The sequence below is a fragment of the Cryphonectria parasitica genome, assembly GCF_011745365.1.
Source record: "Cryphonectria parasitica EP155 unplaced genomic scaffold M406scaffold_3, whole genome shotgun sequence".
NCBI classification, from domain to species: Eukaryota; Fungi; Ascomycota; class Sordariomycetes; order Diaporthales; family Cryphonectriaceae; genus Cryphonectria; species Cryphonectria parasitica.
In genome coordinates this window covers 1,441,254-1,456,436 of record NW_024468911.1, presented here as the reverse complement: position 1 = coordinate 1,456,436, position 15,183 = coordinate 1,441,254, and the positions used below count along the sequence as shown (strand labels likewise).

General features: G+C 52.5%; 4 protein-coding genes across 4 annotated transcripts; 2 read left to right on the top strand and 2 right to left on the bottom strand.

Moving 5' to 3' along the window:
* Positions 1 to 1,397: 1,397 nt before the first annotated feature.
* M406DRAFT_345273 (uncharacterized protein) lies at positions 1,398 to 2,669 on the bottom strand (the record flags this gene model as incomplete). Its single annotated transcript, XM_040922063.1, has 2 exons — positions 1,398 to 1,952; positions 2,266 to 2,669. The coding sequence occupies 2 exons, from the start codon at positions 2,667 to 2,669 to the stop codon at positions 1,943 to 1,945; spliced, it is 414 nt and encodes a 137-aa protein (XP_040778007.1). The 3' UTR covers positions 1,398 to 1,942.
* A 1,159-nt stretch (positions 2,670 to 3,828) lies between these two features.
* M406DRAFT_254826 (uncharacterized protein) lies at positions 3,829 to 5,297 on the bottom strand (the record flags this gene model as incomplete). Its single annotated transcript, XM_040916987.1, has 3 exons — positions 3,829 to 3,971; positions 4,122 to 4,485; positions 5,115 to 5,297. 3 exons carry the CDS (start codon positions 5,295 to 5,297, stop codon positions 3,829 to 3,831), a joined length of 690 nt encoding a protein of 229 aa, XP_040778006.1.
* A 1,643-nt stretch (positions 5,298 to 6,940) lies between these two features.
* M406DRAFT_350380 (uncharacterized protein) lies at positions 6,941 to 7,852 on the top strand (the record flags this gene model as incomplete). Its single annotated transcript, XM_040922545.1, has 3 exons — positions 6,941 to 7,412; positions 7,575 to 7,666; positions 7,738 to 7,852. Exons 1-3 carry the CDS (start codon positions 7,263 to 7,265, stop codon positions 7,850 to 7,852), a joined length of 357 nt encoding a protein of 118 aa, XP_040778005.1. The 5' UTR covers positions 6,941 to 7,262.
* Positions 7,853 to 11,830: 3,978 nt separating this feature from the next.
* M406DRAFT_337919 (acetolactate synthase mitochondrial precursor) lies at positions 11,831 to 14,230 on the top strand (the record flags this gene model as incomplete). Its single annotated transcript, XM_040921306.1, has 5 exons — positions 11,831 to 11,858; positions 12,128 to 12,185; positions 12,259 to 12,326; positions 12,404 to 14,095; positions 14,169 to 14,230. 5 exons carry the CDS (start codon positions 11,831 to 11,833, stop codon positions 14,228 to 14,230), a joined length of 1,908 nt encoding a protein of 635 aa, XP_040778004.1.
* Between the last annotated feature and the right edge of the window lie 953 nt (positions 14,231 to 15,183).

The following is a 15,183-nucleotide window of genomic DNA, read 5'->3' as shown; positions in this document are numbered from 1 at the left end:
CGATGTGCACTTTACGCTACACAGTTCTGTAAGTACGGCCGAACGCATCCCTACCAGGACGTCAGGCCCCGGCCCTCTGCCTTGATTTTGAACATCACTACGGTATGTGGCTTGACATTCCGAGTGGCTGGTGCTGGTCCAATATCCAATCTGTGACTAGTAGGCTCTTCTCTCCCCTGTCCATAGCTAGGACTGTCCCTGTCTTCCTCGCGACATTTGCTCCGGACAACCCTGGCTGCGAAATGCGCCTGCGACTGCCATAGACGGACATAACCCTGATCACCCACTGACCAGTAACACGCGCCGCAGTACACTTTTGTGTCCTCTGTGAACAGACCTCCTCCTCCAAGAGTCACGTCGGTCGATCACTGCACAATCTCAAAACATGAGCAAATGAAGTAGAATATCGACGCCTTGACGTCTCTTTCCCCATGCAAGGTGTTGCACAATTTGTAGATCACATGTCGCATCACCACCGGCACGGGGAAGCACTGGAGTCTTTAGTCTTTCTCCGAAAAAGCCCCCTCTTCTCTCCAGTGACACAGTCGGCGCCACCTGTGTCAGCCTGCTACCAAGCAGTTACGCATTCCCTCACCTCCCCCCGGTGCCGCCTGACTGTGTGAACTGTGCAGCAGCAGCGGCACTGCGCAACTGTGGGCAATGTTTGTGTGACTGCAGAGGCTGATCCTTTCTTTTCTTATAAATTTTATTGGGTCACGGTGAAGTCAAAAGCCGTTTTGGATTTGCTCTTCAGGCCTATCATCGGACACGGTGCGTGTGTGCGTGCATGTGTTGCCTGACTACTTCAAGTCTCCCGTCGCGTCACAAAACCACCCTGCGAGACAAACGTAGGCAAATGCTCATACTAGTTTACCCCCATATGATAGAGAAAATGACTTGCAGGTGGCTGAATCACGATCATCAGAGACTCGAGACCCTCATCGTTTTCAAACAAAAATAAGACAGAAAAAAGCATTTAAAATCTCCGGCTGTAACCCAGGGCTTGCACGAGACAAGACGCCATTCACATGGTAAAAGGCCGGTTTTTTTTGAACCTCACTTTTGTAGTCCCCCACACACACACTCTGTTGTCTTCCTTATCGCCACCCCCAGTTGACTGCGAGATATCGTTGGTCCAGTACATGAATAAGAGAAAGGAAACCCTGTTGTGGCACCTGCAGCAGCGGGAAGTGACGGCGGGGAGGCGACTTTTGGGTGGGAAAATCTGGGGCATGCCTGCCCATAAGTGGCGGGAGTGCACGGGGATATTATCTCTACCATGGTACCGAGCTCAAAGCGGATAGGAGATTGGGTCTAGACCACAAAAAAAAGATCTGCTATCAAGATGTGCATCACAGACCAAATTCACAAAACTTGGGGAAGCAGTTCTGTTGTCGGAGGCAATCAATAAATCGCATTGAATTTCCATAAGCAGTCGTAATCATCCCGCCCGCTGAAGAATTGGGGGGTTCTAGCGGGGCATAAAGCCACCAAATCATGTCTGAGCATAGCCCCGTCCACCAAAACACCGCTGAAGAACAACCGGGAATCAAAGGGAATTCCCAAAAAGACGAAAGGGGGAAAAACAAAGAAAAATTATCAAAACACTCCCACCCCCTCCACAAAGTGATCGTTCCGCTCTGACGGCGTTCACGATCTCTGCATTCTCAATTCCTAGTGCGTCCCAAGGATTAGTCTCCGAACATTCCTCTTTTTTTTCTTTCCTTTTCTCTTCTTTTCTTGGACATGATGTGGAAAACAGGACGGTCGGGCCATAATTTGCTCGGGACAAACACTGCGAGCAACCAACAAAAGAGAAAAAGAAAAACAGGAAGAGTGCTAATTGTACAAGAAATTGTTGTGTTGCATCCTCCTTCTCAAATTGGTGGTGGTCAAGGCACGGCGACGGGCGTCGGAGTCAACCATTCCTTTTTTCTTCTTCTTATGTCTCACTGTCGACACCGTTTTTAGCCACCGTCCTCAGACCCTGCAGCGATTTGTCTTTTTAAGACACATCCCTAATCCGTCCTTTAGAATCCGAAGAACGAATACAGAGTTTTTGGGTTTTTGGGTAGGTTTGTAAAAACATGATATACTGGGCCAGGTGTTGCGTGTGTCTTGTCGTAATTTCTCCTCCTTATGCTGAACTGACAGAAAAAAGAAATCAAGAGTGTAAAAAAACATTTACACCGTCAAAGGGGTATCTCTGAAAGGGGTTGGAGAGAAGAAGAAGAAGAAAGAAAAAAAAAGGTGTCAAAAACTTACAGCAGAGCCAGCTCAAGATCACCATGGATCTTGGCCTTGAGTGTAATCTCAATATCCAAGTTCAGGTCCAGCCGCAGCCGGAGGGTATCACTCTTGCCGCTGCCACCACCGCCGCCCTGCTGGCCGAGCGCCTGGCCGCCAACTTGTCCCAGAGTGTTGGTGACGCCGCCGCCGAGGTTTTGTGCCGTCTGGCCCACGCCGTCCATGCCGCCCAGGGGCCCGCCCTGCTGCCGCTGCATCATCTGCTGGTTGCTCTGCTGCTGGCGGTTGCGACGGTTGGACCGCTTAGGAGGGGGCGCGGGCTCCTCAGAGCCTGAGGACTCGGAGCCAGACTCCTCGTACACCTGCTGCTGGGGCTGCTTCTTCTGCTTGCGGGGAGCGCGCTCTTGTGATGACGAAGACATGTTGGGCTGATGTTGCTGTTTGTGTGTGGTGGGAGGATAAATAGGTGTGCGTTGTATGTGAGAGTTGGAGATTAATTAAAGGTTGGAAAGGAGATAGTTTGTGGAATATAGAGAGAAGGAGGCAAGAAGTTCTTTTTCCTTTTTTTTAATTGTTGCTGAAGATGGCCCAGCCGTTTCAAGAATAAGTAAGGCCTTGGAACGATCTATATGCCGTTCTCCCATGACATGCACAAAAACGAAAAACAGGATTCAGGGTCCTATCGACAGAAAAGAAGGCAGCAAGAAGATTGGCAGATCCATCATCATGCCATACAGTACATACCAGAGAGAGGGATATGAGATCATAAGCTCCCCCCCCCCCTTCTCACCCAACCAACAGCCACTCAGCCTGCCCAGTCCCGACAAGAGGTCACCCATGGGGTCTTCGTCATCTCGGGACCACACACACATGCGCGCACGCTTTCTCTGCAGGCAGGGCCCTGCGCAAGGGGAAAGAAAGCAAATTGGTCGTGATCTGGAACGCGCGCGAGCAAGTTGTACGTGATCCGATCGATGCTGTCCGATGACTGCAGTGGCGCGGGCCCCGCTGGGTCGCAGTGCAGGGGGGGCCTTGGAGACCCACGGGTACCCTCAGATACATGAGCCACACGCTACATTAGATCAGAGCTCATTGGGTAGCCGATCTTCTTTTTCGGTCTTCGTCTTTCTCGTGTTATTTTTTCCGACCCCCCTTCCCTTCTGCTGGTTGTTCACTTACAGTCAACAAGTCACTATTTGTGTTGCGAAAAGTAGAGAGATTTGCTGTGGCCATTATTCAAATATTATGATTATCATTATTCTCTACTGCCAAACCCGTGCGGTGGCCAACCAGCCAGCCAGCCACACAGTAGAAAGTCCCGTGCTCAAATGGCGTAGCACTGCTCCTCCTACCATACTGTACTGTACTTATAGTGCTGGTACTGTATGTAGAAGCCTCCTCCTACTAGTTGGTGAGTAAGTATGGTTGGTGGCGCCTCCGATGCAACACTCTCCTACTCCACTCTCCACATGCACCTGTTTTCTTCTCTGCAGCCCCCATTGCTTATGCTTCTTCCTCTTCTTCCCTGTCCTCGTCACATTTTAAGCCCCCCCCCCTCCTTCTCTTTCTCCAGCTTGATCGTCATCTATTCCCCGACTGGCCACCCCCCTTCACGTACGAGCTGTCCACCCCGAGCTGCAGCTTCCTCAGTAGCCTGATGGGCGCCCAATTGTGGGTGTACCTGACATCAGGCCCGTCGTCTTCATTCTCTTCGTCATCCTCGTCTTTCTCCTCGTTTTCTCCCCCTGGTGGTGGTGCCCTCCTTTCTGCCTTTGGCTTCAGACTACCATCTCGATCCCGCGAGAGGTAGACTGCCCAGCACCTGATAGAATCCTGTTCCTCCTCTTCTTCCTGCTTCAGTGGCTGCTGATCACCTTCCCCACCACCTTGACCCTCCCCTTCCCCTTCTGTAGCAGCAGCAGCAGCAGCAGCAGAGGGTCTCTTTGGTAGTGGCAGGTCCTCCTCGACCGCAATAAACCGCCAGTCGTCCTCGTCGATGGCGAGGAGCTTCTCATCCTCGCTCCAGCCCCAAGGGCCAACAACATGGTCCACCGTTTCCTTCCTGGACCCGTACCGGATGGCGCCAGTGTCCTTGTCCACGTATAGCCAGTTGAGCATCGGGGGGTCGTCTGAGATCGTCGACACTAGGCCCTGGTACCCCTGCTCGCTGGGGTATTTGAAGTAATAACCATTGAACTTGTGGGCCGGGACTGGTGCCGCGGGGTGATCGATGTACATCTGGAAGGAGGCGGCGTTGAGCCATTCCGTTAGTAAAAGCCGTGTTACCTTTCTCGCCTTCTCTCGCTCTTTCTCTCTTCTTCTCTTCTCTCGTGGGCAAAAATGAATCGAGGGAGGGAGCATGTGTGTGAGGGTGTGAGAGCCTCGACCTAAGAACCGTAAAGCTGGCAGTAAGCTTGCCGGTCATGAGCCATAAAACTCCACATACACACAGGGTAGATCACTGCAACGGCTGTGCGGGCCTCCAAGTGATCGGTGGTACCCCGCTGGCCAGAAGCCTCTATCTCTCTGAGAGAAGTAGAGGGTGGACGTTGTAAGAGCACTGACTGGCATGCGTGCGTGGCATGAAACGTGGTGTGCCAAGCTTGTCTCCAAGAGTGAAAGAAAAAAAAAATGGCGACGATCAGCGCGGCCAGCGCCACCATACCAGAAGGAGGGAAGCCTCTTGCGTTATAGCGGACCGAGAGTGGGTAGTAGTGGCAGTAGCGGTAACGTAAGGTGCCGATCCAAAAAAGAAGGAGAGAAAAAAGAGAAGAGAGGACAGAAGGGAAGGGGAAAGGAAAGCAAAACTCAAAAACAAGATTCTGGATGCCTGAGATCAGAAAAGAAAACAAGAGAGGAGAACTCACTCTTCCGCCATAGAGAACAATCCAGGCCTCTGTCGGTGGACCCCCGTCAACAGACAACGTTGCCGTCATGTTGAACTTGATCTTTTCCTTCATCGCAGCATTCTGCTGCTTCTTGGAGCTGATGGCCTCCGCCACCCCCGTCACCGTGGGTATCGCCGCGATGACCAGCAGCCCTATCACCATCGTTGCTCGATGTTGATGTGGTATGTCGGTTGTTTCGTTCCCCTTTCTTGTGTCGTCTGTGTCTTGTCTGCTGGGGTGGACACTCCTGTGCAAATGTCTGTGGCCCAGAAGTAAAAGAGGATTCGCTTCGACGGGTTGCTGCACTGTGTGTTTGTGTGTCGCACGTAGTCAGGAGAGCGAGCGAAGGAGGGAGAGAGAGCATGGCACAGATTGGATGCGCATTTCACAAGAGACACTGGTCCTCGAGATTATTGAATCTATCCCTACCGACCCTGTCAGCATACCCTTCTTGTTCGTCTTCCTTTCCTCAGTCTGTTCACGTCTCGCTCATGTCATGTAGTAGCTCTTTCGTCATCGTTCCCCGTTAATTCCCTTCCTCATCCCAGCCCTATGAACGGGGTCCACAACCCCCCCTCGGTGTTCGTTTCGTACACCACCAGTGAACACTCTCATCCACTCACCATTCGAGCCTTCCTTCTCTTTCCTCTCTCCTCTCTTCTCTAGACCCCGCCCCCCCTCCCCTCCTTCCCCAGTTGCCTAGAGTCATAGTATGACTTCAGAAGCCACAAGGGGGGCTGGTTGTAAGGTCGTTCTGGCCCACACCATCGCACGCACCCACACCATACACATCCATGCCAGGTACCTGCAAGTACTTTGCAGGCATCACACCCCATTCCGCTGCTGTTGCCCATGCGCACTGCTCATCCTTCCTCTCTTTTCCTCAGCCTCCTCGACGTCATTCCGGCCGTTGCTGTACTTGTCCATCGTCATCCCTTGGGGTGCAACCCCAGCCTGGCTCCCGTTTCTGTAAGCCCAAGTCGCATATCCACAGGGTCTCGCGGTCTGGACCAACCCCCCTCGTGATGGGATGCGAAGAAACAAGATTCCACCCCAGCTTCTCGATCCCTCCCCCGCTGACGCAAGACGTGTGACATGACGCTTTTCCTCCACCAGGCTGGCGGACTGTCAGGAACAGAAAGACAGCGTGGGTGGGTGGGTGTGATGTGTTGCATGCCGTTATGCCGGTTTGTTGTTGTGACTTTAGCCATGACGGGAGGGGCGATCGAGGCATCGAAACAGGTTCTTCGGCGTAATCTCGTCCTCTCGCCTCCATCCCCAGATCGTAGTACACACCCCACACACCAGACAAGTTGTCATCCATCATCCTCTCCCGATACTGCAGGTTGTTTAAGCCATTGCGTCAATCTGCCAACTTTGTGTCGCCGATGCAGGGTCTTGTTGTAGGCTTTCCTTGATCCAATTTAAACAATAGACATACCTGCAAGGGCACCTTTGCTCCCCCTCCAGACCCTTGAAGAAAAGTTTCCCATCACGATTATATCCACGCCAACCAACAGCTGAAGACATAGTCAACTCAACTTTGAGCCACGCAACAACAGCAGCAACAACAAGCAAATAATAACCCAAAAAAAAAAAAAAAAAAAAGAACAAACGATCATGTCTTCCTCTGTAAGTTCCAGATAGAACACATCAACACCTCGGGTGACGATTCCACATGGGCTAGTTAGCCTGGGCCACGGTCATCAGTGAAGCTAACAGCCGCACTCGCAGCAGCAGCAAGGAAACCCTCAGGCAGAGGAACCCTCAGCCTCTCGACCGGAACAACCTGATCGCCAGGCTTCGCAGGCGGCACATGAACAAGAAGAAGAAACAGAAGAGAGGCCTGCGGCGAGCCGAACCGTCTCGTCGGCCGAGCAGGACCAGGAACAACATGCGGAGCCTGAGTCGGTAAACCGCAACGCCCAGGCTGACTCCGAGAATGACGAGGACGATGACGAGCCAAACCACGAGGAGGTAGATGACGAGGAAGAAGAGGAGCCGCAGGACGACGGCTTCGGCGGGGAGGAGGAAGACGAGGAAGAGGACGAGGAGGAGGACCAGGACGAGGACCAGGATGAGGACCAGGCCGTCGAGAACGAGCACGAGCCAGAGCCAGAGCCAGAGATGCAGCGCGAGGACGCATCGACTCCTGCTTCTGAGGAGCACCAGCCCGCGACGCCCAAGGACAACGAGGAGACGCCGTACTGGCAGCAGGGCGGCGAGCAGGCGTCCCGCGAGCAGGAGCAGCAGGTCGCCGCGCCCAAGAAGAAGAAGGGCCGCAAGTCCCGCCGCCGCCAGCAGCCGCAGTACGACGAGGACGAGGAGGAGGATGACGACGACTACCAGCAGCAGCAGCAGCAATACTGGCAGCAGCAGCAGATGATGCAACAGCAACAAATGATGCAGCAGCAGCAACAGGGTGGCGGCGGCGAGAAGAAGAACCCCCTCAAGCTGAGGCTGGACCTGAACCTCGAGATCGAAATCGAGCTGAAGGCCAGGATTCATGGTGACCTGGAGTTGGCTTTGCTGTAAGTTTCGAACCCCGTTATTTAGACCCCTTTCTTCTCTTGATCTCTGTCCATGCCTGTCTTTCCATCAGAGGGGCCCCCAGACTCGCCATGTCGTCGTCACAGTCGTCGGCATCGCATCTTGTCGTCGAGCACGCTGAGCTCTCGATTACCGCTGCATCAACCTCCAAAGGGGCCTCCTGCTAATACCGAGTGCTGACTGAAGTACGATGTAAACAGTGACGGTTAATGAACCACCAAAAAACCCAAAACCAAAAAAAAAAAAAAAAAAAAAAAAAAGGTCTCGGAAATTCTCGGTCTCCTCTTTTTCTCTCTGTTAAACGGTCAGAGGCGTTTCAGTTGTCGGTTTGGTGGGCAATTTTTGCTTAGTTATTTTTGGGAAACGAAATGATGAGAACTGGTGGTGGGCAAAGTCGGCCTTTGCAGAGGCTTTGAACCTGCTCCCCACCAAAACACAACGATGGTCCCAATGTCTTGTAACAACCTTTTTCCTTTGTCGAAATGTCGCAAAATGAAGCGATTGTAGGATGATGGTTAGCGTTAGGCTTGATGATTCTAGATGATTTAGATGATTAGGTTTCAAATCGTAATGTACTGCTGATATCTCCAGAACAACATGGCGATTTCGAGGAGTGCGTGGTCTTGATACCCCATGGTTATGCTGTGCAAAGAAGAGGTGCTAGTCCTATAAGTCGTCACATGCAACCTCACACTTGATGTTGAGTATTAGGTACTCTACCCAAGTCGGAGCAGATATAGATCTCGACAATGTAGGGCTCGCTCACCTCTTATCTGCAAGACACCTATTTACGCCTCGCAGGCCACGAAAGCCGTTCCCTCTCTTCGCGAGGATGGGCGAAACGAATAAGGATACCTTCGCGTCGTGCGCATAGGTCCAAGGTCCAGTCCTCCCATGCTCTCTCTAGCCTCAATGCCGTGTCAACCCTCCTCGTTAGACTTCGGGTGTCTCGCAGCACAAGGACTTGTGCTGCCCGAGCGTGGTCCGCTGAGCGACGCGTTGTGAGATCACGAAGGCCACACGAAACGGGAGGATGGGATTCCTTTGTGCGATCTAGCCCACCGTTATTTGGGTTCGTTGCGGTAGGAAAAGGCCTCCTGCGCAGGTATTGTCCTCCCTTGCTTATGTAGCGCGACAGTGACGGGATGGGACCACCTCCATCCGGCTCCGGCGTTTGGGTGACCGCCGATCTGGACGTCGGCTGCTGTGACTTTTCGAAGCGTATTCGTGCATTTCCGTCGCTGTGTCCGCGGGTGTTCGTGGATGTTTCCTGCCTGCTCGTTCGCCTGGTGTTGCAGCATGTATTCTGGCGAGACTGGTAGTTCCTCGACCAGCACCGCTCAACGCGAAAACTTGATTGCACGTCCATTGTGTCCGACTGGTCCGTAGTATGTTTACAGAGCGCCGCTTTGCATTTCGCGGTCTCCGTTCTGTACCTCATCTGCACGTTAAGTTGTCGTTGCCAATGGGAAACGCTCTGGCTTTGAGCGAGAGCCTCTTGGGTACAGCTGGCTGCTGATCGAAGCGACACGTATCTCGTCAGACCGCGTCCCAGAATTTTCAATAGGAGAGCCGATGTGTATGACCAGATCTGGTTTCTTTCCTTTTGTTCTTCTCTTCTTTTCTCATCCTTCTCTTCCTGTCCTATACCTTGGCCCGAACCTCCAAAGCGATAGATGTGTTGCGTTCTTTTGACACATTGACATACGGTCTGCAGAACAGTCTTCTTGTGGTTCCGTTGACTGGCACGAGTTTCACTATGATTTGGGAAGTCGACACGTCAAAAGCTGCTTGCATTTCATTCTTGTCAATTATTTGGCGTCTGAAGGTTCTCTTGACTGGGTTTCTTATACAAACCTTTCAGAACACTGACCGAAGCTACTGTCATTTCTTAGCTTGCGATATTTGCTAGTTCTTGATGCAGTCAAGAAAGGAATCCGCTTTGATGTGCGGCTGCTGGCAGCATGCTCGTCCTCTAGGAAAGAGGTGTCTCCAAGGTTTGTCTGTGTTGTGAAGGTTTCCCACCCCCAAGCAAGCATGATAATGGTATAGGGTAATCCAGCGGTCAGTGCACAATCCGTTGTCGGAATCTGAGGGACAAGATTAAAAGCGATCTTGGATAAAGACATCTGGAATAGCGGGAAACTCGACAACGTTGAAGTGTGTTGTGGCTGGGTCTTATCAGTCCACCAGCAACTTCTTCTCAAACGCATCATCCCGAGACCTTGGAACCTGGAGCAACTTGTGGGTGGTGGGTGTTTGACAGGAAAGGGGGATTCTTTCTGTTCAAGAGACGAAAAGGAAGAAAGTAAAAATCTCGGGATGTATCCAGACTTAAGAATTAAGAAGTCCGAGGATAGTAGTAGAAATCCACTAAGCGAACAAAACAGGACGACAACGTAGACTCCCAGGTTTTGTATAGAAAGAGTGAAATGGGGGATGTCGAGGACTGCTCAACAAGATTGACAGAGGAACAAAGTTCGGCCATGAGGACACGATATGGGTCCTCAACCAAAGATCAGATCATAAAGGAAGAGGAGAAACTAGAATTATATCCAAGTTTTTCTTGTGATTTTGTAATTCGCTTGGATGGATCGTCATCAACCCAGGTTTTGTAGCACCCTGACCTGATGGAGGGACCACGGCGTTGGTTCCTGACATGGAGGCTCTGCCCATGACAACTCACAATCCTGAATCATTCGCACCTCGTGTTGCTTGCTGCCGTGGTATAACGGGGGTTGAGTATGGTGAGAAGACCCTGAATAACTTGGATACCCGGAAACACTGACAGGAGGGAATCCCTGGCCATAGAACATCGCATAAGGCGCAAACCTTGGACGGATGAGACCAAGAGCGCCGATCATTGGCGAGATAGAGCCTCACGGCCTTGCCCTTTGCTGCAATGCGCGAAACTTTAAATCTGGGACAGGTTGCTAGTTCCTAATGGGGAGGAGACCCTGGATGGAATCATGTTCTTATCCGCTGTCATCGCCGGCATGCCAACCTGAATGAGAGGGGCCCTGCCGATCATGAGCAGACCTTCTCTTTCCATTTGCAATCGCAAGGGTGTGGTGCCAGGGACTGTCAAGCCTACACAACACCGAAAACTTTGCTGGCCTCTCAAAGGGATATAGTATATCCGACATGATGGCCTTGGGCGAGCACCTCCATAGTGGCAATGCATCCACCTTGACACTCTGTGTTTCAAGGCAGACTTGGAAAGCAACAAGTCCTCTAGCTCTCATTTGGGAAACGACTCGGTTGCAATGGACGCAGTCAATGCACTTGCATGGGCGACGCTATTTTTTGTGACAACTTGCTGAACTGCATGTACTGGCGTTGCACAAGACTTCACCATACAGGCGGGTTTGAGGAGGATAGTGGGTGGTGTTCATCTTGGAGGGGAGGAAATCCCGGTATTTGGGCTGAACAGTATGCGGAGGGGCTGCAGCGGGTTGGATTTTGCTCGAGCCGCTCAATGGTTCAATGGGGGAGACAAATGGTTTGCAGGTGGAAATAAGAGAAGAGGCACAGCTTATCGTGGCATCGCCTTTTTCATCGACGTCGACGCTTGCCGTAGGTTCTCGTCTCTGGTGTTATCGTGACCAGTCGATTTCTCCCTTGCCTCGGCCCAACTGAGCAATGGTTGGAGTCACCTAAAAGCCTGCTAAGTGAATTTGCAGAGTCATGGGCCCTTAGATCGGTCCCCTGCAGCCGATCAGAGTTCGCCACAGCTGCAATTTTCTGGGGTGCCGTTGACGCCTGCACTGCTTTTAACCCACACTCCGAAATACCAAAGCTCTGCCAAACAGGAGGCACACAATTGGCTCCGATTCGGAGCTTGACTCAGATTCCGCACAGCAGTTCCACCGCCCTTCTTCAAGAATCAGTCGGACCGGGACCGCTCGCACTCTTGCCCGTTCCTTAAAATAACACCAAAATTTGTTGCAACAACTTCAGTGTTGTCGCCGTCACCACTCCTCGTAAAGGCAGACCGGCCACTTCCTCTCTCTTTCGCTGGAGAAAGGTGCAGCAGCTGTTTGTGCAAGGGGTGACTTCCTCTCTTTTACTCTCTTATTTTCTTCTTCTATACTTGTGATACCCTATTCTCGCCACTCTCACACCATCGAAATTCGACCAAAAATATGCTTCGTTCCGGCAGTCAGCAGGCCAGTAAGGCTGTCAAGGCCCTGGTCCAACCTCGACGGACCTTTGTGACCTCAAATATTGCTGCTCCCACCTCTACCACAACAACTAGAAAGGTGCACTCCACGGCAAGAAAATCCGCAGCAACAGCCCACCCCGCGCCGTCAGTCCCCCCCTTTTCCTACCCACGGTGACTCAACAGTCAAGACACCACCTACTGCAGCACACTGGACCTCTGCTAACAAATCAATTGGGTCACAGTGATGTCCGTGCAAAACCCAGCCCCTCGTTCCAAGCTGAGCCTAGACAACATGTCCAACCTTTGGCCCACCGCTCGACCGACATGGACGAATCGTACGTATTCGTCCGCAGATTCCACCGTCCTCGGACGACATGTGAAATCATATAATTGACAGTCCTATAATAGGTTCATTGGCAAAACTGGAGGCGAGATTTTCCACGAGATGATGCTGAGGCATGATGTGAAGCACATTTGTACGTTGAGCGCACCGAAGGCCCTATGTGTGCTGCTTCTTGGAAATGTTTTCTGTGACTCACATCCAGTCTTATAGTCGGTTACCCTGGTGGCGCTATCCTGCCCGTCTTCGATGCCATCTACAATTCCCCCCATTTCGATTTCGTCCTACCTAGGCATGAGCAGGGAGCTGGACACATGGCCGAAGGTTATGCCCGTGCCTCTGGCAAGCCTGGTGTTGTCCTGGTCACCTCCGGCCCCGGCGCCACCAACGTTATAACACCTATTGCCGATGCCATGTCCGATGGCATCCCCCTGGTTGTTTTCACCGGTCAGGTCGTCACGAGCGCCATCGGCAGCGATGCCTTCCAAGAGGCAGATGTGATTGGTATCTCGAGAGCCTGCACCAAGTGGAACGTCATGGTCAAGAGCGTTGCTGAGCTGCCCAGAAGGATCAACGAGGCATTCGAGATCGCTACCAGTGGAAGACCGGGACCTGTCCTTGTGGATCTGCCAAAGGACATCACTGCTGGTGTTCTGAGAAAAGCCATCCCAACTGTGTCTGCCTTGCCAGGACTGCCAAGCGCTGCCTCTCGCGCCATGGCAGAGCTGACCAAGAAGCAGCTGCACGACTCAATCAACCGTGTGGCTAGCTTGATCAACATCGCTAAGAAGCCTGTTATCTACGCTGGAAATGGGGTCATTTGCTCGGAGGATGGACCCGCGCTGCTGAGAGCTCTGGCTGACAAGTGCTCGATCCCTGTGACGACCACCCTGCAGGGCCTGGGCGCTTTCGACGAGCTGGATGAGAAGTCTCTGCACATGCTCGGAATGCACGGCTCGGCGTACGCCAACATGGCTATGCAGGAGGCGGACCTGATTATTGCTCTGGGCGGGCGATTTGACGACCGTGTGACCCTTCGCGTTGGAGGTTTTGCGCCGGCGGCCAAGGCTGCGGCAGCAGAGGGCCGTGGTGGTATCGTTCAGTTTGAGATCATGCCGAAGAACATCAACAAGGTCGTCCAGGCTACCGAGGCCGTCGAGGGCGATGTCAGCACCAATCTGAAGCACCTGCTGCCCCTGGTCAACACCAAGTCGATGGCGGACCGCAAGGAGTGGTTCGACACGATCAATGACTGGAAGGCGAAGTGGCCCCTCAACGCTTTTGAGCGCGCTGGAGACTCTGGAAGGATCAAGCCGCAGGAGATGATCGAGCAGCTGTCTGACCTGTGCAAAGACCGCAAGAACGACACCTACATCACCACGGGTGTGGGCCAGCACCAGATGTGGACGGCACAGCACTTCCGCTGGAGGCATCCTCGCACCATGATCACCTCCGGTGGTCTGGGTACCATGGGCTTCGGTCTGCCCGCCGCCATCGGTGCCAAGGTCGCTAAGCCTGACTCTCTGGTCATTGACATCGACGGCGATGCGTCCATGTGCATGACGCTGACCGAGCTCGGCACAGCCGCACAGTTCAACATCGGCATCAAGGTGATCGTCCTGAACAACGAGGAGCAGGGCATGGTGACGCAGTGGCAGAACCTGTTCTACCAGGACCGCTACAGCCATACGCACCAGACGAACCCCGACTTCCAGAAGCTGTCAGACGCCATGGGTATCCAGTCCAAACGTGTGTCGAAGCCTGAGGAGGTCGTTGATGCCCTGAAGTGGCTGATCAACTCGGACGGCCCGGCTCTGCTGGAGGTCATGACCGACAAGAAGGTCCCGGTCCTGCCTATGGTGCCAGCGGGCCATGCTCTGCACGAGTTCATCACATGGGATGCTGGTGAGTGTTAAACAACCCAAAAGGTCTCTCGATGTGAACTGAGTGAACAGCTACTAACACATGTGAATTACAGAAAAGGACAAGCAGCGAAGAGAAACCATGCGCGAGAGAACGAAGGGTCTGCACGGTAACTGAGGCAATTGCTATTGATTCAAAAAGCAAAATCATGAAGGTTCACAACGGCGTTTTCACTTCTTGCGGCAAAAGTTGTTCCCGGCGCGAGGCCATATAGGAATGGTCAGCGGGAGATATCCTCCAGTGGGTAGGAAAGCCAACGAATGTATGTTGACCAGAGATGTGGTCACTCGACGCGTTCGTGGAAAATGGGTGCATCAAGTATGGCATGTGCGCAACATGGATGGATCTGCCGCTTGATGGCCGAAGATCAGACGCTCCCTGTGTGTGTGTGTGTGTGTTCATACGGGGGCGAGGGGTTCTGAGAATATCTACAACATTGCAACTGGTATTTGTAAATAATATATACGCACGCCATGAGCCATGGGGTTGGGGGCCAGGGGTGGGGGGAGACAAAAAGTGTTTTGCATGTTCAAACCGCCAGCTATTCTATTCCAGACCAACGAGATGCTGAGACTGACCGGTTCGTTTGGATTCTCAGCGATGATTCGGCCTCGGCGCAAAACTGTTTTGCAATGAGGGGCCTCACGGCCTTCAGACGCCTTCCTTGTGTTTGATCACTTTGGACTATCGTGCCATGCCCACACATTTACACTACCTATCTCCCAGTTCGAAGCTGCTGCCCTGCCCATCCTCTTCATTTTGACACCCAAATGATGTGAGTCTTGCACAGCGAAAGGATTGCGACCTAATTTTCTTTTGACAATCCACGGCTAAGTTCTTATCATTCAAATTCTTCAAGTTCTCAAGAGCTCATGCAAAAATTTGCGGGTATGTTTCTAAAATTAATGCGGCAGTGTGTTACCACTGTCGTCTTCTTTAGAGCGTCTGGCGACGGCCCGGGGTACCAGTCTGGGCATCTACGACGAGCACGAACGTGCTCATGGGCGATTGGCAGCGGCCAGCTTCAACAGGTAAAATCACAAAATGAGCCCCTGCAGAGGCCGTAGCAG